At 39.8% G+C, this 23597-nt stretch overlaps 1 protein-coding gene and 1 long non-coding RNA gene across 5 annotated transcripts in view; one reads left to right on the top strand and one right to left on the bottom strand.

Annotated features, from left to right (window-relative positions):
* Positions 1–23597, bottom strand: part of JAM2 (junctional adhesion molecule 2) — a 32582-nt gene that overhangs the window by 6821 nt on the left and 2164 nt on the right. For all 4 annotated transcript variants that reach the window (XM_085592580.1, XM_021532402.3, XM_085592521.1 and 1 more), the window contains exons 2-5: positions 8024–8089; positions 5185–5298; positions 3560–3712; positions 345–550 (exon numbers count right to left, since the gene is read on the bottom strand). In XM_085592580.1, the coding sequence (XP_085448706.1) occupies positions 345–550; positions 3560–3712; positions 5185–5298; positions 8024–8089 (539 nt within the window). The remainder of the gene's footprint in view (positions 1–344; positions 551–3559; positions 3713–5184; positions 5299–8023; positions 8090–23597) is intronic.
* On the top strand, positions 18030–21456 carry LOC146768578 (uncharacterized). Its single transcript, XR_014958569.1, has 3 exons — positions 18030–18168; positions 19951–20045; positions 21344–21456. It is a non-coding gene; the product is annotated as an uncharacterized LOC146768578 (long non-coding RNA).

The raw sequence follows: 23597 nt of genomic DNA on the forward strand, positions 1-23597 counted from the left end.
GGTTCTGTCAAATATATCTCTGTTGCCATACTGAGACCTCATTCTCACCTGGCACTAGTTTACCAACTCACAAGGTAAAATTTGTCATGTATTTCTAGATTCTCAATTATCACTACTGCACCCTCGCTCCTCACCCAGTTTGTACGTGTCATTCAATGTCTACGGCTTGTCACTGGTTTGAGGCAGAAACCACCTTCTGCATTTTCTCAGCACATTTCAGCATGACATTGACCTCCAACAAAGACCTTGTGAATTTCTGGATTTAGATCCCTAGATAATTTTACTGAACAGTAAATTTGGTCTCCTCGATAGCCGTCTATGACAGAGTTGGTTATTACACTTACCAGCGTGCCAGACTTTTTATTCATGGTGTAAGTTATGTTTGCTGCTCTAGCACTGCCTGTTCCTGTCTTCTCCAGCAAGGCAACACCATTCTTGTACCACTGGTACTCAGACGGAGGGGAGCCCTCAGTTTCCTTACAACTCATCTGCACGACCGTTCCTGTCATTGCGGAGCTGGGTACCTCACACACTGGAGTAGTCGGAGCCACTGGACAGTGAAATTGAACTTGTTACAAATGTACTTATACTGTCCACATGTGTCAGAGTCTGAAATAGTTCATGCCTCAAACATTGATGTTAAGTTTTGCCCATTATAACAAAAACTGTATTAAGAAGCTACAACCAAAGAAGCCTCCCTAAAGATACCTGACTTGGAGTTCGGACTGAAAGTCAAATGCTGAGATTAAATAAAGTGAAAACTCATTCTTAATCACCTGAAACAAGCAAGTAAACATGGAAAAGGATGTGCGGTAAACCCAGCAGCCATGCTAAGAATCATCTTGGGCTTGCTTTGGAGTGAGGGAGGCCATAGACTGTCACTGATGGAGACAGGAATGCAACGTATACACACCAAGGTTCATACAGCAACAGCCAGAGTTTATTGATGTGTGCCCTCTTATACAGGGGCTTTGAATTTCCCATGCTTCCAGATATTATTGGTCAAAAGTCTTAACTCTGCACAGCTCACTGGCCAATGATACAGGTGCATTCCTGGTTCAAAGGGATTGGCTGGGGTCCCCTTGTTTGAACTTGAATTCAGCCTATTGACTTAAAACCTGGGGACTTGTTTACTACTTATTCTCTAACGAGTTAGGCTGGTCGGGTTGGTATCTGTTATGGCCTAATTATCTGTGCTGCTATAGACCAGCTATAGCTGTCACAGTAGCCCACAGGAGCAGGCTGGGAGCAGGTTTGCACAGATTTTCCCCCCAGCTGATGTAGGGGGAGGAAGTTTCGGTGTGTTGTAACCTCTGCTCAGGGGCAGGGAACCCATCCTCCCTTACACAAACTGGCTATGGAACCACCAACCTTGGGAAGGCCACATCCATGGGATATTCATGTGAGAGGCAGCTGAGGGGGTGCCTTAATCCATCAAAAGCCTACTAAAGTGCTCCCCAGTGTCATTCCTGAAGCCTTGCACCACTGGACTGCACGTGATACAACAAACCCAGCATGTAAGAGACAATGGTAAACTCCCCCTGCCCCCCAGGGGAGGAGCCTGGATTTTCCTACCTAGACTGAGTATTTATTCACCTATTAGATTCTGTGCTTTCAGGGGGGACCTTCACCACCAAGACCAGCTGGAGAGGATCAGTGAAACATCATTGGGATCCATGGAGTGGTGGTATTTTCCTTATTCTGTCCTTGTTACTCTCTGTCCCTCTCACCTATTTCTTATTTCTCTCTCTCTCCTTCTCTCATATACTTACTATTAAATAAGCCCCATACTATTGTCACTGGCATATGATCTAGTTTGCTCCTTAATTCGGGCAGAGGCATTTCTAAGAACTTTCCTAATGGGATCATGGTAACATGACAGCAGGCTGACAGTCATTGTGAGGAGGCAAGCACTTGTGCATGTTTGATAACTAGCATATCAATGAAATGAGGTGTAGGAGAAGGGCTGGAAGGCACAATCCTGCTACTGAGAGCACAGTAAAATTTATGAGTTGCTAAAAATGAAAGAGATGCTTACTGCCAGCCTCCCCCCACCATATGCTGTGTCATCCTGTCTCCGGTCTGTGCACTTTCATCCAACCCTAGAGTTTGTTTCACCTCGTTTCTTGTATGCAACCTCTTGTTCACAGACAGATGGGATAACTCAGAATCTGAAGTCCAGCAATTGGCCCCTTCTCTACCCTAGTATTTAAAAACCTAAGTGAGGAGGAGGAAAAAGAATTTTTGTATTAAAAGGAGTCAATTTTTGAAAAGTGAATGTCAGAAAGATTCACCGAGACATTGGCAATGGTCATAGGTACTTTATAAACCCCAATGTGAGGACCAAAACCAATTGGTTACTACATTCCAGTTTAAATTAAAAATGAACATTCCCCCACACAGATGCAGGAGAACTATTTGCTCCTTCTCCTATGAGGATGAATGTATCTTTTTTGATTTTTAATATGAACAGAAAAGGAATTAAATTTTTTTTTTGGTACTTAACATTATATAGAAGAAAAATAATGGTGAAGAGGCATCCATGGAACATTAAAAGAACAACTGACACCTTAACTAGTATAGCTGGTTTTTTCTTGGTTAATTTTAAGATAAAAAGCAGAGATATAGAAAACCAAATGAAATACTAATTCACATTAACTTTCAAAAAGGTTTGTAAGCAACACGTGCTGCCCCCCCCACTTCTCTTTGGCCTTGAGGACTTCAACTTTAAATTAAGAAGTCACATTTAAAACAGAAAAGCTGTTGGGAAAGTAGAAGACAGTGGGGTTACCTCATTGTTGATGCTTATCAGAAGTTTGTGCATTTATCATCTTTTATGAAGAACTTAGAAACTTTATGTATAATTTTGAATGATCAATTATTACTATCTTTAATAGGACAAATCTAGAGTCTACAAAAACAAGTATTTTCTTTTGTCCTTGTACAGGTAAAAAAAAAGAAAACTATTGGCCTCTACCACTCATCCAGTGCAACAAATACCAAACCCAATGTGAGAACAATGTGCTCAGTATTCACTTTTCCATCAATTCCTTAACTGGGAAAGAAAACAAGACCCACAAAGAACAACTTCTCCCCAGCAGGCACCACCATCTCTCCTGTGAATAAAGCCCACTGACTGCCAGCTCTCTGGCTGTCATTGCACAAAAACTCCTTCCAAAACCAGGACAAGACTGTAGCATATTGGAATGAACTTCTGCTTGTGAATATTTGATAAGTGTTGACAGATGCTGACTTTCCAGTGCCAAACACCATGATCATCTTATCCAGATTCTCAGTCACTGAGCGATTTCAGTTTTGAGAACTGAAACTCACTCTGATTTAATAAAACCCTAGTTAAGTCCCTTTCTAATGCAAGTGTGACTTTTGCCAAGCTCTTTTGTGATGTTGTACAATGTTTGTGTGCAAGTGTGTTTATAAACCCAGCCTGAAGAAGACCCAAAAACCCAGCAGCCACATGCTGTGTGGACAACCCTACGTTCAGCACCCCAACACCTCATCATCCAGTTTCTTTAAAAAGCCTAAGTAATAAAATTGGTACCCAATACTGTGAGAGTAATAGTAGCTTCTCCCAGGCGTTGCCCCTCTTCACTCTTGGCACTGATTTCACAGCGGTAGGTCCCAGAATCCCTTCTAGTCACATTCCTAATTCGGATTCCTGTATTCAGCATCTCTGCTCGGCCTCGAAGATCACCTTTAGGGAGAACAAGACAGAGAGGTTTCTGCTCTTTGCTTATAAAATCATAGAATCACAGAATGGTTTGGATTGGAAGGGACCTTGAAGATCATCTTGTTCTATCCCCACTGCCATGGGCAGGGACACCTTCCACTAGACCAAGTTGTTCCAAGCCCCATCCAACCTGGTCTGGAACACTTCCAGGGATGGGGCAGGCACAGCTTCTCTGGACAACCTGTGCCAGGGCCTCACCATCCTCACAGGGAAGAACTTCCTTCATATATTTCCTCTGTATATCTAGAATAAATTTCTCCTCTTTCAGTCTGAAGCAAATATCTATGCCTCATTGGCTTATTCTGGAATCATGTGCAATATATTGACATTTTACATCATATTGTACATGAAACTATTGCTCATTTGTTCAGTGTTAGTTACCTATCAGCAAAGAGCAATATGTAAGCCCCTTCTCAAAACAGTATGAACCTTCCATTTAGTCCAAAAAAACACCTTCAATTCAAAAAACCTCCATCTGCCATACATTATCCACTTGGAATCCACATTATCCATTTTTCTGCAGGTGGTTCAAGAAAATACATATAGCAGTAGTGAGGTGACTGAAAGACATCCCTTTCCATTAAAGGCATGGCAATCACTAACTCAATTGCCTTAAAGAAAAGGTTGTGAGTGAGACCACAGCAGAGTATTTGACATTTTAACCTGGCAAGAAAAACCTGATGGATTTAGCAAAAACACTGCCATCAGACTTCCTACAATGAATAAGTCTTTTTAATTCTACAGCTTATTATGAAAGTTACATGCACACACAGAAGCATGAGTCTGAGTGTTTCTCTAAATTAAATATATGCAGAAAAAAAACAAGTTCATCAAGGTCAACACATCTGCAAGCTCTACAAACTAACAAAATCTCTGTGCTTTTATTTCTCAACCTTTGTTTGTTGTGTACAATGTAACAGAGACTCATATGTTCTCCAACACACAAAGCTGAAGAAATCCTTTTCAAACCATACAAAGAGAAATTCTACTTCTGAAAAGAATACAAATAATTTATAATATATAGCTGAGTTTATATTTTATGTATATAAAAAATTCTGCATTATTCATATCTAAGCCTCCTGCTTTACAGGAGGCTTGAGAAACCTCTTTTTAGGATGAGAGTGCAGAGCCTGCAGTAGTTTAGGGGAGTTTACATCCGCATGTAATTTCATTGTTGAAAAATCCCAAGGAATCTGCAGTACCATTTTTCTTAGTCTTCAATTTTTATTATATTTAAGTTAATTAAAAAGTAAATAATAATTTATAAAGAAATGTCTTTTTTTTTCCCCTGACAAGAATTCTCTTTCTGAAAAGGACAGCTCTTCTATATGAACAGCCAAGAGCCTTCTTGTTCAGTCTTATTCTTGGTGTTGCTCCCCAAGAAAGAGTCAATAGCTGTGCTAGAGAATGACATGTTAAACCATGCAGTACTGTACCTGTAAATTCACTGTTGTAGTAGACAAATGAAACTCCTTGAGACTGGATTTTCTTCCACTCTATTCTTAAACTCATCCCTTTCGAAAATTTGTGTTTGCAACTAAGAATAGCCTCTAGAGAGAAGAAAAAAATTAATAAAGGCAAAAGGGAAAATTAGAGATTTTAGTATTGTGTTGGTATACATTCAAGCTCCCTGAAATTCATGTTCCTCCTTCAAAAGAACTTGTACAGTCAGCAATGGCTAGATCTACTTCTCAAAGTGATGCTTCTCCAGATTTACACACAGCGGGGAGAAAGAAACCAGTAATTTTCTTATACTTCAGTGGCTTTTGGGTCAGACCTCAGATGCTGGGGATTCCCATGCTGGATAGGGTTTATTACTTTCCCCATCTAACATAGGAATATCTACTTTACCAATTACATTCTTTATTACTACCCTCATTTTAGTTTAAAAATTTCTGACCAGATCATCCCTAAAAAAGGCGACTCTAACCCTGTTATAAACATATTTTTTGAAGTACCATTCTGAATTCAGTATCAATAGCTTTTCTGTTTAAATGTATAACTTAATGGAGATGAAAAATATTCCAGTAAGATGGTTAAAGAAACAAATGCAATATAGACCTTGCTACCTGTAAGCTATCAATTTTCCAATATAGACCACAATATCCAAAGTAAATAAAATAAAATCCTTTTTAGTTTTGACAAAGACTGTCTAGCTTTCATAATGCTAACATGCACTGTTCAAACATAATCAACCATCACATTTCTTTACAGTCTAAACAAATGAGGCTGGAAGGTAATTAAGAGCTGCAGAGAGATCTACTCCTTTGCCCTTCAGAGTCTGATTTCCTAGGTCTGCTCAGAAAAGAAACAAAAACCCAGACTGGTAGCCTTGGTGATACCTCATAGGGGTAAAAAAAAATATCCAGACTTGAAAGAAAAATTGAGGCAGGAGAGCATTCCTTGCCAGAAACATGTTACACATGCACTGGCTGTTTTGAAAAACATACTGTGCACTCAGGAAGTCTGAGGTTCCTGACTTCAGGTTGAGTGTATGGGTGGAGGCTTCCTGAATCTTAAGATTTGCTAGTTTCCTTTCCATTTTGTTTTTGTATCCTTCTAACAAAGAGAAACCATCATTCAAGCTCAGCTTGCTTTTGCTACTGGCCTGCTGACAGTTGGCTTGTCAAATGAGCTGGTCTGTGTTAGCTGACACAGAGCTCAGCTGAAGTGTTCCCAGCTGAACAAGTCACCTCTGTCCCAAATGAGCTGCCCTTTTCTTGCATGCCACATGTTTTTGTTTCAGAAAAAACCTAGCACTGATGCCCACCCACTAATCTTATTCAGAGAAAAGGAATGGATGGAAGAAAGGGAGTGTGCACAGAACAGAGACAACACAGTAAAATCATCCTCAGTTATAGCTCCCCTCTCCTGCTTTTTCCCATAGGAATGGAGTCAGGGAGAAGTATTTTCCAGAGCAGGTGTACTTGATTTGCATTAAGGTAGGTCCACAGGATACTGTGCATCAGCACTGGTACTGCTGGGCCCACAAAAGCCCTCTGGAATCGTGGAGAGATCTGCACAATATTTAATTTGGATTTACAGCTGGTCTGGAGGCTATCATTGGCGATAGAATTATAGAATATCTCGAGTTGGAAGGAATGCTAAGAGTCAGTGAGCCCAACTCCCTTCTCCTTGCAGAACTACCTAAAACAAAACCATGACTAACAGTGTCACCTAGATGCTCCTTGAGCTCTGTCAGGCCTGGTACCATGACCACTCCCCTGGGAAGCCTGTCCCAGTGCCTGACCATCCTCCTCTACAGTAAGAGGAGTTAGAGGAGAGAAGGAAAATGCATTTCAGACCAGCTGCACTCACAATGGAATAACTGCCTATTGGCCCCACCATTCCTTAGTTCTCACATGGAGAACTTGGCTTGGCATCTGGGCTGTGCTAAACTGATTCCATTCAATGTGCAAGTAACAAAAGCCAAAATACAAGCCATATACCACATAAAAAGACAGAACCTGATCAAGTTTTAGTATTACCTGAAACATTTCTCTGTGGTTTTGCCTGCCTTGAGCTCTAAATGGATTCTGTCAAGAAAAGAATACTTAACAGAAGTCCAGATGACAATTTTAGAGACCTCTAAAATAGTTGATTATTAGCTCAAGAAGCTGAATAAGGTTTAAAGCTCAGAGAATGGGTTTTTTGATCCCAAATTCCTACCTCTCTCCACTCCAACCAAATTCGAAAAACAAACCCACATAACCCACAAACCTCACTCTACAGTACTCCCCTTTCTCATCTACCCACAAAACAGGTTTTCCTCTTTGCCTCTCTAAGTTCTCCACCCCATTATTTGAAGTATTTTGCTATTTTATATATGACACACACATATATATAACATATATAACTATGTAAATAGCCATTACAGCTACTGACAAGTAAAAACAGCCATTAAATTATTGTTAGTTGCAATTAACAAACTTATATCTGTTCTCTCTAGTCCCTCACTTTTCTGTCTTGTAAGATATTTAATGTTTCTCCTTTCCATCAGCTCCCATGGCAGAAGTCACAGGGCTGACACACAAGTCACAGAACCATAGAACAGGTGAGGCTGAAAAGGATCTCTGGGGAGCACCGAGGTCAACTCCACCTCAAGTAAGAGAAAATGGGGACAAGACCAAGATAACACAGAATCAGTGGAGAGAGTAGGCACAAGACCCCTCAGGAAAGAGGAAGACAACCTCAATAGCTGCACAGCTTCTGTATGCATGGTTTGCATGTATTGTGTATACAATAAAAATTATCACAACAATGCCCATACTATACCCTTGAACTCCTCTGCTTTTACATTTTTGTTATCTGTTTCAATGGAGATTCCAGACACATCAGGACCTGCAAGGGGACAGCAAAAAAAAAAGACAATTCAGCAATAAACATTTGTGATTTCACACGTAATTTGGCAGCTGCAAGCAATATTTTTGAGACCTCCTCACACTGTACAAGTTAGACATTGCCTATGAGAGAGTACAGACAAAGAGCTAGACCAGGGCTGGCCTTGAACAGTTAATCTTTTTTCTCCAGGTTCTGGCATCTGTAAAAAATAAGTAATATTTCTTTTTTACAATGGCATAATGATATTTAAGTGTATATAGACAGTAAACATTTTATGCTATGGTAATGTCTGTTTATAACTGGGGAGATATCTATTAATCCATAAGTATATTTTCTATAACATTCTTATTACAAGGCATGCACATTTTCTGAGTACCACTTACAGATTCTACACGGTGAAAAATACGTACAGTAATTGGCAATTATCTCAAATTCTTCTTGAAAAGAGAAGGAAGATAATTAAGATTTATCTAGTTTTAACTCAAAGAAAGAAAAAAAATCCTCATACACTCTTGGATATCTCCTTGTTGCATTCCACTAAGGGGGAACTGCGGGGGGTTCTTCTAAAACAGATGTCTGAGGATGGAATTATGTGAAATGAGGCAAGTATTGTATCTGAGAACCATTTATTGGTAGTGAAAAGAATGTTGCCCTACTAAGGAAAAATAGAAAAGCCAGAAGATGAACAAGGAGAAGGAAAAAGAATGGGCAGAGAAAGAGACGGGGGGCAACTGAGAGAAAAAATGGGCATTACTACCAGAATCTCAGGGTGGGCTGCTGATGTCCGGCTGGCAGGAGGTGTGTGAACGTGCCCCACCAGGGGAGCCTTTGCAGCTCCCAGAGCAAAGGCTCCTGCAGAAACATGAACGGGCAGCCAGAGACGAGGTGAGCGGCGCTCGAGCAGGAGCTGCAGAACTCTGGACAGGTCATAGTGGGGGTCGTGGACACAGGCTAGAGCTGTGATGCAGAGTTGAGAGCAGCTGGCTCAGGCAGGAACAAGGCAGGCAGGGAGAGAAGCAGGTCGGGCATCGCCAGGAGCGCAGGTAGGCAGGACAGGCAGGCTGGAGCACACCAGGGAGATGAAGTGGTAGGGCAGGCCACAGGACGTGGTCAGCAAGTGTCCAGCCAGGGAGGGGTGACAGCAAGAGAGGAAGGGCAAGCAAGGGCCAACGAAGGCAAAAAATGGGGGTAAAAGAACCAGCTAGTTAGGGCAAAATGACAAAAAGCTACTAAGCTTGTGATACAGTTATTTTTATACCCCTGTCTCCTCCCAAGGTCTGCAATGCTGAGAGGAGATCGTTGGCCCAGTCCAACATTCCACTGCAGCCCATTGCCCTTTCACCATCTGACTGGAGAACCTCTCTGGAGATCAGTGTCCTCAGTGGTCTCCTACTAACTGCCTATATTATATGTGAGATGGTTGCCAGGGAAAGTCTCCTGAGAGACAGGGCTTTCCATCTTCTCCTAGCTGCCTCCTGCAAGTAGCACTTGTACAGCCTCTCCCCCCACACCTCCAGTAATTTCAAACAATATTGAAACAGAACTTAGAATTAAATTGGTTCCTCACACTCATGTATTGGGAGCACTGAAATTCCAGAAAGAACATGTGAAATAACCACTAGACCTACATCAACCCCCACCCAGCTACCAGGAATTGGCGCAGGTATTATAATTAATCCACATCAGGCTAGCAAGTGCTTAAAAACAGCTGATCACAGTTCTTTACACAGGTCTACTTCTTTTTTCCTGAAAAGTATCTCAAGTTCTCTTGGTTTAGTACTAGTTTAGAAGACAGCACAGACACTTTTAATGCAGTCCATTTCCTCCGTCTGCATCAGCCAACTGAACAATTGCTACAGCAAGTATGGACAAGAACTGAGAAACTGTTTCATCAATGTTTAGAAACTTGACTTGGTCAAAAACAACCTTCTTTTGACTGACAGAAACTAGGAAAATAGCAAGATTAGACATTCTTAAGCATGCACCTCCTTCGTCTATCCCTAAATAATTAATTTCTCTTTCCCCTGCTTAATGGGGGAAGAGTTGCACAGACCCTAGCAGATGAATATCTAGTCTTGACCTGAAGACACAAACAAATTAACAATCTCTTGATTCTTAAGTTCTTTTAAAAGTTTTGTATGCCTTCTGATGTTTACATATTTCTACTAGAGTTCTCACACACTGTTCATGTAAATAATGATTTTTTTACATTCTTTGTGGGAGGAGAGAATTGATAGACTGTTAGTTTAACCAGTGTAGTGAGAGAGGTAGCAATTTCTTCCTTGAATCACTTTTAAAATTCTATACATTACAAAGTCAGAAATAAAAGTTTCTTCCTTTTACTCTTTTAATCTTAGTGTGAGTGTGTAAGTTATTTCGTGTCCTAGTGCAACAGATTGATACCAGGGGTTGGCCTGACCCAGGTGGAGCACCTTGAATTCAGTCTTTTTAAACCTCATGACATTCCCATGGGCCACTTCTTGAATTAGTCCAGGTCCTTCTGGACGACAATCAAATCCTTCAAGTGGGGCAACAGCACCACTCATCTTGGTGTCACCAGCAAATCTGCCAAGGGTGCACTCGATCCCTTTGTCTATGTCAATAATGAAGACACTAAACAGCACTGGTCCCATACACCATAGTACCCTATCATAGTTTTCTTCTCCATTAAAGATCATTCCTTATGGTTTAAGTCTGACACAACAGAGGGAATTCTTCATTCATTCTGTTCCTACGACCTTTTTCCTCCTTAATTTTCTAGAGTTTTTTTCAGCATCCTTTAAAAATACAAATTACAGTTCTACAGGTATCTATAATCACTGCCTCTGAGCCATGGAGAAACACTCAGAAATGGTGTCTGAGTCCCTGGTATTTTAGCAAGAGTTCAGTTATTAATTCACTGTATATTGTGGTGGGCTGACCTTGGGTGGCTGCCAGACACCCACACAGCTGCTCTCTCACCCATCCTCCTCAACACCACCAAGGAGAAAATAAGATTAAAAAGCTCACGGGTCAAGAGAAAGACAGGGACTCAGGGAGTTTAGTTAGCAGTTACCATCACAGACAGAACAGACTAACTTTAGGAAAAACTAATTACTGCCAGTTTAAAACAGAGTAAATGCAGTAGTTGTGGGAATGTGTTCCTCTCTGCTACTCCTTCTGCTTTCATATGTGCACATTACCAAAAGATACAAATTGTGTATAGCTATCCTGTCTGTAATATGTTTCAATTTTATCCACTTTATGTTACCCCAAAGAATTATAATCAGAAGTTTATAATACTGAATAAATAACACATGAAGAATTCTAGCAATGACATTTACATACCCTGAGAATACTGAAATAGCAAAAAAATATTTGCACTAGAAATAGCACGTAGAAAATTTTTTCATCCTTCCAAGAATGAAAACTTTACTACTGAACTTTAAAGAAAGAAACTGTAATAATCCTCTGTATGAGCCCCCTCACACCCTGTTGAAACCAGAGGAGAAAACCATTTCTCCAGCTCCTCCCAAAGCAACCATTTCTCCTGCAAGTCTACACACAGCCCAGTTCCTTTTTTTTTTTTTTTAAATTTTCTTTTTAACCTATTAGGTCCTATTTAGATTCATGGGAAAAAAAATTAACATGTGACTTTTACCCAAACCATATTTCTAGAACAATATCCCTCTTGCCCCCTCTCCCCCCATATTCTAGATGCCAACAGTTAACAAATCACATTTATCTCTTGAAATACCATCTTCCTTCATGATGGGGAGGAACATTATATTCTGAGACTCTTGACAGCAGCTAACGCTTGATAACATTTCAAAAGGAAGCCTTTCTAGGTGTCCAATGTGTGGATAATTTGCAAATTATTTACAAATTGCCATTTCATCAACCTCTTTAGTCTGGACACAAAACAGCTCTAGTACAACACCATGGTATTATATTTGTAGTTTCATGGGCCTGGAAATTTCTCTCCTTCTCATTTATACAGGTGTCATGCAACTCAAAATATTCAATGATCAAAATATTCACAGAATATGAAGCCAGAAAAGGAAAACACATTTTATGACTTCTGGAGCAGGATCATGGTATTTATTTTCCAGTATGAAAGTCATTACAGAATTACTTTGCATGTTTTTTACTGGGAGCTTGCAATTGCACAAAGTCTCCTTATTTACCCTTACATCAAGGGATTTATAGAATACATGGAGATTATATTATACAATACAATTAAGTAGAAAATATGAGAAAGAGGGGGAGAAAGGGAGAGAAAGAAGTTCAGCATACACACAGCCCTCCTCACATACACAAACCACACATATACATGACCCTTTTCAAGAAGCTGTAGAGTTCAAACACTAATGTACGCTGGTGCAGAGACAGCTGACTATATTAAAACCATTATATATTATGATCAAACAGAAAGATAGGAGAAGTGTTTAAAGCTAGAACATCTCTTCCGTTAGACATCCTTCAAGAAACATCTGTGCCAAATATTCAGAATGCAAGTCTTCAGCTTTGGATTGTAAATTCACCATATAAAGAGCAATAGTGAAAAGATGACATATTACTGTACCAGTAAACCTTCTATTCAGGCTGCTTTTTAAAGACCAGAAATAAAAAAAGAAAAAAAAAAAAAAAGCTGCTTTCACATGTCAGTAGCTATATTTGTTTGGAAGTAAACTCCAAAAAACCTCACTTTCCATTTGATAAATACTCACAGCTGTAAACTGAAACTACTAGCTAGATGAATCATTAAGGAAAAATATGTTAGTCAAATCAAATAAAAAGAAACAGTGTGCCTGGAAGAAATTACATGAGAACAAAATGAAAACAAAGTTAAAAGTACAGGAGACAAAACAGTTTTGCATTTGTTTTGCCAAGTTCTAAACAACAGGTGGTCTAAAGCAAAGTTTAACAAAGAGTTCCTGAGGATACTGTAAATTTAGGAAGTCCAATGTCTCAAGAATAAAGGCAATTCTCTTACTGAGCTCCCTGAAAGAGAATAGGAAACCAGACATTTGTTTGGTGTCAGCATCCTTCAGACGTGACCACTTCAGGGTGAAGCCTCACCTACAGGATTAGGTGCTGATGCAAACTTGTCAGCCATGGAACTACCTACCACAAGGCACTCAAATGACACCTGGAGTTTTGCCATTGTCACGTCATTTAAGGACACCTGTTTTGGCTCCCTTTTTGCCACACTTCACAGAATTCAGAGAATCACTAGGTTGGAAGAGACCTCCAAGATCATCGAGTCCAACCTATGCCTCAACAGATCAACTAAACCATGGCACCAAGTGCCACATCCAATCTTTTCTTAAAAACACATCCATGAATGGTAACTCCACCATGGGATCATTCAGCCTGGAAAAGAGCCTTATTGCAGCCTTTCAGTACCTAAAGTGGATACAAAACCCATGGATAGGGACATTTTACACGAGTATGTAGTGAGAGGACAAGGAGGAATGTCTCTAAACTGGAAGAAGGCAGGTTTAAATTCGATATTAGGAAGAAATTTGTCCTTGTGAGGGTGGTGAGGCACTGGAATAGGTTGTTCAGAGAAGTTTTGTGTGCTCCATTGCTGGAAGTGTTCAAGGCCAGGCTGGATGGAGCTCTGACCAACCTGGTTTAGTGGAAGATGTCCTTGCCCATGGCAAGGGGATTGAAACTAGATGAGTTTTAAGGTCATTGCGATCCACCCCAAGCAGAGAAGAGGAAAGGGAACTAACTCTCTGTGAAAAAAATCTGATCAAAAGCAGAAAAGTTTGAATATACAAAAAAAAAGTGATTAAAACCAAACAAGATTAGATGCTGTTACCGAAAAATTGATATATTGTATTTAATAGTAAAAGAGGGAGAAAGAAAGGGAGAGGGAGGGAGGGAGGTTGTTAAACACCTTTACTACAACAGGCAAAAATCTTTCATAAAGATGTTCAAGCCATAAACCATAACATTTCCATCTCCAACAAGGTTCCTTCAATCCAAACCATTCTGTGACCCTGTGATTAAGTTAACAACATAAACACAGCCTTAAGACCTCAAATTTTGAACAAGAACTAGAGGAAGTTATCCCACATCACTGCAGGGAAAATAGGCAAAAGAAACTCAATTTCAGTCACTCAGTTACCTTAATCCTCAGCTTTGTGGAAACTGTTAAGCCAGCACATCCATCATGGTGTTTTTAGTCTTAGTTTTCAAGTTAAGAAAAAGAAAAAAATAATTAAAAACATCTTTAAAATAAAAGTAACAAAAGACTGAAGTTTTCAGAGCCAATTATCTAAAGTTATCAGTGGGAGTCCTAAGAATTTAAGGTCATGTTAATGGTTAATTTTATTTCAGAGCCCCAAGGACAGTTGGCTCTGGAAACACAAAACTTGAAGTGCTTGTAGAGAAGAAAGTGGAAGGAAAAAAAGTCAAGTGGCACAGGGCAAGAAAGCAAGAGATTATTTAGGTCAACCTTTCTGAAAAACTGAACACAGAAGTACAACAATTTTAGACAAACTCAACAGTCTCCTAAGAGCTTTCAGTAGTCCCAATACTGAAAGAGTACTGCATGAGAGGGGGAAATACTGAGGAAAAAATTATGATTTAATGTTTTATAATTAATATTCAAAATGTAACATTTAATTCCCGTCAGTGTTTATATTGCTTCCTTCTTTTCTACTCACACAGAAGAGAGGAAGGGTTTGAATGCACAGAATGTGCAAGTTGCAAAGGTTCAATGTAGCATGGAGTTTACTCTAACAGAGAGACATCACAGAAAGCATCTGCTGTTAGCCAAATAAATATTTATAGCTCGCACTTTTACAAGTCTCAAAACACCAGTACTCCTCTTGTCTCCATGGCAATTCAGAAGGAGCTTCTGCAAATGGGGGATGGGGGTTTAAACTAGTCAGGCTCTCAAAAAAAGCCTATTTTCCAGCCACCTCCTGGTCCTGCTCAGCAATGGTTTCCACAGCAACTCATTGGCAGCTCAAAGACAGCTTGTAAATGCAGTGAGAGCCTATAGCTGCTTCAGCTGTTGCTTATTTTAAGATGCATCAAGATGCTGAGAACATGTGTCTAGTGCCATCATTTTTTCAAAAGACTATGTGAATAGGCCATTGGTGTAGAAGTCCCTTACCACTGCTGTCCCATCCCCCTCGTATCATACAGTGCAAAGCCGAAGCTGAACAAACAGATTTCCCTTTGCATTTCTAGGGGTAACAATCCAGCACAAAGACTGCCCTGTGCAAACACCTCGTGAAGCTGTATAATGTTATTACATTTGCAAAATAAAGCTTGGTACCCAGTGCAAACCAGCGTGTCCATCTGAAGTCAATAGTACCAAGACTGATTTACATCAACTGTAAAATCAGCTCTGAAACACAAGAGAGTTGGAAAACCAGAGGAAACAAACAATACCCCACCACTCCCCAAATGAGCACAACCATTCTAGCCCTCAATTTGCCATAAAGATCTCTGAAGTCTCCTATAACCTTTAAGTGACTTTTGCTGGAATTGCCAAACAATTTGGAAAGAATAAACACTTTCATGAAGTCACCTCATTTATAAACCTATAAATACACCCATTATTTATCTTAAAATCCTGTGAACAGATTTAGTTTACGTTCAAACTGTATCAACCAGTATTACTTACAATTCCATTATATTCCATATGAAACTGGAGTCTTTGCTCATTCAAAACCAGGGAAGTCAGACAAGTTCCCTTACTGTTGGAGCATATTTCCAGATTATTAAGAAGAACACTTTGACAGTATAATTTTAAATTGTTCTAAGTAAATACATTGGTAAAGTGAGGTGTCTCATCCTGTATTTAGTCCTATTAATTTAAGCTGGAACCAAATTTCTTGTACATCATAAAGTCATAAAATGATTTGGGTTGGAAAAAAAACCTTAAAGATCATCCAGTTTCAACCTGTCTGCCATCCTCAGTCCCTTTCAAATGGATCTTCTCAACACTTTGTTGATTAATCTCAAAATTTCTATAAATCACACTACAGAGGATGGGTACATACAACAGTGTATTAAGTTCTGGCTTCTAAAGGCATAGGAGTAGCTAACTAACCAGAAAACAGCAAACATCTCAAATAGCAGGTAGGATAGCAAATTTGGCCAACTGCAGACAAATGTCTCATTTGCAGCAAAGTATAATGGCCAAGTCAGCATTGCCACATTATTTCCCACTATGTTCCACCAATGAAGGAGATAAAACATCTGAAATAGTTTAAATTTTTTAAAAACCCATTCTCTCTGAAGCAAATATTGACCTAGAATACACTTCTATAGGCATTCCATGTAACTCCTTGAGGTGAGTTTTTTAAAGGGTGTTACATATGCTTTTTCTCATTCAAATTTTGCTGACTTTGGGACACACTACTGTGACTTCATTGTACTTAGCAAGCTCATTTAAAAAAAAAAAAGGTCCTTCCAACTTTTTGGTAGAATGATCTTTAAATACTCTGCAAGGATCTTGTGCAATGCTTTGTGACTTTAGGGTTTCTGAGATGTTTCCAGTAACTGGGGGTGGGAGTGGTGGTTTCACTTCTGTAAATGTCACTTGAACCATGAATTTTAGGACTGCATCCTATTAGAGAGCACTGAACTTAGTTTTTAAGCTTTTTATCCTCCAGACTAAAGACCAGGTTCTTTGCCAGTATGAACAGGGAACATGATGACCAGTTCTCACAGCTAAAATAATATTGTAATCCCTTCCTAAAATCCAAACGCAACGGCCAAATTGCTCATCCCATTTTCACTCATAAATTCTTTTACATTGCCAAGGTTGCTCAATAGTCCTTTCCTGGCAGAATCAACAGCCATGTTTGATGACCAGTAACTTCAATCAACTCTGTAGTTTATGGTATGAATGCATATTTTTAACTTTAATTCTATGTAATAGATAATTTGGTTGTTTAATGGAAAATTTTATAGAAACATCTTCTGGCATGTTTGAACAACACAAGCCACTCTAATTCCATTAAGGCTAACACATGCCAAGAGAAGCTACAGCAAGGAGAAGATGTTTTTCACACTCTAAGGAGAGGGTTGATTAGAAGAAATCCTCCGGAAGGCAGAGGTAGGAACAATAGGTCACAGTATAAGAGGTGCCAAGTTTCCTTAAAGGAAACAAAGAAAATTAAACAACTCAACTACAAAACACAACAGTCTTCATCATAGTAAAAGCTACACAAGCAAAGCAACACACAGGTATTCAGATTAGAAAACATTAGAACAACACTGGAAAGTTACACAGGAAAAAAGATTAAACAAATTCTATTCCTTATCTATTTTAAAATCAAGCATAAATTTTAACTCAGTGATCATCACAGCTTTCCACAGGAAAGATGTTTTAGGAGCCGCATCCTCAAGAGTATTTCCCTGATGAAACACTTTGCAGCTTTGCATCAGAAGAAGGGGAAGCTGAGCATATGAGCCAATATTCACAATTCAGTGGTTTGCTCCTTCATGTAATGGGATTTGATGATCTTGTCTGCAGGTACTTACACTAAGCTCTTTCACTGTCGCAAAAACTGTTTCAGAGTGATTTATTATGATAGTGTATTCCACAATTCTCTGCTCTGTGCCCAAAAATGGGTATAGTATTTTAAGACCCTGTAGCCCAAGACCTGGTGTGTGGGGGACCAGGGGGATGAAGAGTTTTGCTTTTGCACGAGTGTTTTTAAAAACTCCCTGCCCAGCATTTTCATGGCTCTGTGTGGCATGGGTTTTGCTGGGCTGGTTTGGTTTTTGGCCCAGGCAAGAAGCTTTTCCTTTTTTTTGGCTGGGAGGTGCTGCAGTAGCAGTCTTTGGGCTGCCTGAAGGTGAACTGAGCAGCTCCTTGTCAGAGACCAGGGACATTGAGTCAGCAGGACGGAGCTGCCCTACTCTGGTGCAAGGGAGGAAAACACACTGAGAGGCTCCAGCCCAGCTGCTGCAGCTGATGTGATCTGCTGTACTTTGCCCTGGGGAGAAGGTTGGTGCCAGATGAGTCATCCGGCCTCTGTCTGCTGCTGGAACTGCTCCATGAAAACTTCTGCCTTCCAAGATGGAAGCTGACACCATCCCATATTGCATGTTGAGAGCAGGTAATCTCTGGCACTTGGGGTCTTTGTTCCAGTGTGTGGGGGGTGAAATCTAACTGTTTGATATCTAGCAGTTATTTACTTTTTTCCCTGCCCTGTGGGCATTCTGTTTCTTAATAAACTATTGTGCAGTTTTTTTCATTTTCATCTATTAGTATTCATTTTCTATTGCTGGAAAGGAATTGTTGGAACCCATTAGAGGAGGCAATTCATTCCAGAGTATTCTCCTTTAAATCATCTCAAACTGAGACAAAAATGAAACAAACAAAAAAAGATGTCAGCAATCCTGCAATTCTGTAAAAATACAATAAAAATATTTTTTAAAGCCATGATTTTTTTTATAGTAAACCACATGTAATTAAGGATTCTGCCCCCTTAGTCACTACTATCTACAGCATAACTTCCATGCTTAAAAGTCTGGTGGCCAAAATGTCTGTCTACAATACTTCAGTAACACATATAATATAATCAATTTAGTTGTTTAATACCAAATTTTATAGAAACATCTTCTGGCACATTTGAACAGGATTGAAGCCACTCTAATTCCATTAAGGCTAACATATGCCTACAGAAGCTAGAACAAACAGATATTTTTCACACTCAAAGGACAAGGTTGATTAGAAGAAATCAACATTACATTTCTAGAATACTTGTTAGAGTCAACAGATCAACATATTTTATTAAGCCATGCCTGCCATATAAGCAGAATCACTAAAGAAAAGATCTCCAGGACCATCAAATCCATCCCGTGAGCATTCCTGACCTTGTCTCTCAGATCAGAGCACTGAGTGCTGTGTCCAGTCATTCACTGGACACCTCCAGGGGTGGGGACTCCACCACCTCCCTGGGCACCCCATTCCAATGCTTAAGATCACTTCTCAAAAAGAGTTTCTTCCCAAAGTCCAATCTGAATGTTCCCTGACACAACTCAAGGCCATTTCCCCTTGTCCTGTCACTTGTTCCCTGGGAGAAGAGCATGGTCCCCCCTGGCTACACCTTCCTTTCAGGGAGTTGTAGAGAGTGAGGAGTTGCCCCCTGAGCCTCTTTTTCTCCAGGCTGAAAATTCCTAGCTCCCTCAGCTGCTCCACATCAGATTTGTGCTCCAGACCCTTCCCAAGTTCTGCTGCCCTTCTCTGGACATGCTCCAGCACTTTCATGTCTTTCTTGCAGTGAGGGCCCAGAACTGGACACAGGATTTAAGGGGTGGCCTCACCAGTGCTCAGGACAAGACAATTATTGCCCTGGTCCTAATAATACCACTGTTTTGTTAAAATTATCTAAAAAAACATGTAATACATCATTTTTTCCATCCGGACAATAATATGGTTTGTTCCCCTTTGAATCTGATCAAAAGCGTTTGGATGGGTTCAAAAGCATTTTCAATCCTAAAGAAGTTAATCCACCTAAGAGCTGTGAAATATATCTATTGGAACTTCATACTTGTGGGGTCTGTTCTTTCCAGCTCAAACCTCACCATTTTGTACCTCTTTCAACAATCAGAATCAAATTGTAGCTATTTCAATTCAAGTTTTATTTTCCCATCTCTTACTGAAAACCACTAAATTTTGAACTTCTAAAAAGGAATAATTCAAAAAGGTTCAGTACCAGATTTTTTTTTTTCTCATGTTTTCCCTGCAAATAATCCTTGGGAGAAATTGGATGCCTGCTTTAATTTTTATTAACTAGAAAGGTTTACAGACTTACTAGTAGTTCAACAACTAAGACTGTTAATATGACTTGCTGTTTTCAGAAATTGCCATTTTCCCCTTTGTCTTTCTCCAAAAGCTCCTCCACCTCCCACTGTGTTAGAAACCGACAAGTGAACAGGACCAGATGTTCAGCTGCCAAGCTTACTTTCTGCCCAGTTTAAGAATTTTTATGTAAGTACTTGAGTGCTTGATGATATATTGTGAGCATAAAGGTGACAAAGCTAGCTGGAGTCCTCCAGGAAAAAAAGTGACTTTGGAAATATAGGTGAGCACAAGCAATGGCAATCATTCAAATGCTTCTACAGCCTCTTCTGCTGTCTCATTCTTTGAAATACGTATTCAATTCTCTGAAAAACCCTAGCATTTAGATGAAGGAAACAAATAATTTGTCTTGATTACAAGACACCAAAATATTTGCTTTAAGTTTCCTGGAGTTGAATTACAGAACAATCACAATGCTTTGAGCAAGATGTGACAGGCTTTTCTGCAGAAAATATTTTGCTGAAACTGATGGTTCTTTCAAAAGTACTGGCGATGGGAGAAGGCATGCTAGAAAGTAAAACTGTAACAAAGTTAGCTTTTCAAAAGTGGGGTGGGAGAGGGGGTGAGCTAACCAGAATAGAATGAACGACTTGAAACAAAATAAACAGCTTCCATATAACATTTCCCTCAGTTTCCATTAAAGTGCTCTCCCCATGGTACTGAACTAGAACTGAACTAGCCACTGAACTAGCCAGTAAGAACGTGTAAACCATCTCTTTTCCCACACATATGCAAAACTGCCACAAAGTTAACATGGTGGAGAAAAAAAACCCCAGCAAAACAAGAAAAAACAGCAGTAAGACAGCTCATTGTACACATCCACAAGGACACTATTTTATGCAAATTTTGTTTTGCTTGGTATCCTTACATAACTTCAAGGGAGTTTAGCCATTCCATATGGCCCTGGAAAACAGTCTGCAAGGACAAATACATATGTCTACCTTGGGCTCCACCTGCTTTAATATACAAGATATTTATTTTGCACTGTGGACATTTCTGGCTGTGTGCACATTTTTAAGTAACCTTCCTTTACATAAGCATTTGTACTGGAGTCACCTCTAGCATTTCTAAGGGAAATTATGACACTAAGCCTTACTTTAAGAAAAGTGTTCCTAAAAGAGTTCACCATGTGCAGGGAGCAAGTGTCTTCAGAAATGCTTCAACATAAGAATTACATTTTGAGTGTTGATGGATTCTAAGTAGATCATACCAGATGGAAAATTTTACATCCCAACTGCAGAACAATATTACTAGTTGCTCCTGGCTCTCTAAAAGCACTACCAACCCAAATCTATTCCCCCTCGAACAAAGGAAGCTTGCTTACTGCTTCTGCAGAAGGTTCACATTCATGTCACTGTCTATCTTCAGTGAAGAAATACTACTACTATTTACTCATGTGAATTTATGAGAAAACTGAATTTTCTTAGTATCAGATGTACAAGAAGATTCTCCCATACTTCACAATAGGACTTCTCCCTAGTGACCTCTAGCACTTGAGAAGAAATAAAACCACCTGGGGCAACCTTGGAGGAAGGGTAAGTGTCTGCTGTAATGTTTTAAAAACAGGTCTGCACACATCCCAAATAACAATTGGAGTTAGTGAACACAGACAAGTTTGCTAGCTCTAAGTCATGACAGATGAAACTAGGTGTTCTTTTAAATCAATCAATTGAAAAGATGATGTCAAAAAACAACTACTTCTGTATTCTCACCAAATCATTTGCACTGGCATCAGCCAGTTTCTGAAGCAGAACCTGGAAGTTACCAAAATAGGCTGCAGCAGGAATTACAGGAAATAATCACATAAATATCTTTGTGTAATTCAGTTAAATAGACAACGGGAAGACCTCATCCAGGCTCAATTAGATCTGCCAGTCATAGTGGTAGCTTTAACTGTCATTATTAATGCCAGATGCCCTATGATATTCACAGTTACCAGAAATATGTATCCTACAACATGAACAAAGAGTTGTTGCAACTTTAAAGCTGAGAAAACAGGACCTCAGAGGCCAAGCAATACCAAAGTTCTCCTCTTGCACAAGTCCACCTTAAAAAAGAAAAAAAGAATTGCAACTGTCTTGATGTAACATTTCCAGGCACATTTCTTGTCTTGTATACAGTGAGGGAAGACAGCCACCCTCATTTTCTTTTTTTGTGCAGCTTAGAAAAATGATACCATGGGGCCAACCAAGGAAGAGCTCTCTCTGCCTCTGCTGGAGAGAGACAGGAGGGAGACAGAACAGCAACACTTGTGCCTGAGCCCTCTCAGGAAAACAGAGACCCTTCTAAGCAGCATGCCCAGGAAAACAGCATGACTTGCTGAAATGCTGCAAAAGCCATGATTTCTGAGAGAAATCAGTAACTCACAGCCAGTTTCTTCTGAGGTGAGAGGATCTAAGCAAGAGGGAGAAATTGTAAAGGTTACTAAATAAGCAAATAAATACTGCTTCTCACCTAAACCAGCAATGAAATGAACATTCAGTTAATTCCTCTTCCCCCAGTCCTGCTCCAAAACCAGGCTGTCTGCTTTATAGCATTATGCTGAACAGGTATTACTAGAGAAATATGCAGTCTTACAAATTTAAGAAATCCCATCTCACCTGAATATGGCCTAATTTAGGAATCAGTTCCTACCAAGCCAATCCAGCAAAGAGGGTTCAACAAAAGGCTGAGGGTTGACAATAGTCTCCATTTTGAGTACATCAGTTGTCTCTCACATATAGTCAAGAAAGCATAGTTTAAACACTTCCACTGTCACTTCCTACAGCAATGCAGTCAGCTTTATGATTTTTTTTGTTGGGGTTGGGGGGGAAAAGAAACAAAAGGCTTCTTTGGTCTAGAATCTCTGTATCTGAGTGAAAGGTTTCTGAGAATTAAGGAGTGGGGTTTTCTTAAGCCAGAAAAAAATAAACAAAATATCACCTTACTTACTTCTCAAACTACCCCAGTGAGCTCCATCAAATATTTAGGTAAGACTACTATTTATTGCCTCTGCACTGTCCTCTCACACACATATTGTACTGCATTTGCTTCCAGCATCGCCAGCTGAAGGCTCATTTCAGTGTGCACAAATATTAAGAAAAATCACACCTGGATGCTTCTCAGAAAGGCCATTTGGTCAGTACATACTATCTCCTCCCATGAAGCCATGATGGTTAATAACATTTTCTGTACATATTCTGTCTTGCCAACAGAGCTCACAAGTCTTACGCTGCGGCACCTTTTTCAACTTTGAGATGTCAATTCCAGAAGCCTGTGCTGAAAGAGAACATGATTAAAGACTCCCAGCTTCTTTAGTTTCCATAAATTAAAGGTGGAAGGGATGATTAGCTCACAGAAACTACAATTTCTGCATGACTATTTCTTAGCAAGTTCCCAATGAAAAGCAAACATCATCTACCTTGGCTATGCTGATGCCTTGTGACCAACTTACACAGCTTTTAATTTCTGCAGCTACCAAGAAAGTTCTCTATACCTGCTCCACAGAACCATTTAAGCAGAACCATTTAAGCTGGAAAAGATCTCTAAGACCATTGAGTCCAACCTTTGACCAATCAGCACTTTCACAACCAGGGCACTGAGTGCCACATCCAGTTGTTTCTTGAACACTTCCAGGGATGGTGACCCTTCCACCTCCCTGAGAGCCCATTCCAATGCTTAACAACCTTTTCCATGTTCTTC

This window comes from Lonchura striata, chromosome 1 (genome assembly GCF_050655825.1).
Source record: "Lonchura striata isolate lonStrDom1 chromosome 1, ASM5065582v1, whole genome shotgun sequence".
Lineage (NCBI taxonomy): Eukaryota > Metazoa > Chordata > Aves > Passeriformes > Estrildidae > Lonchura > Lonchura striata.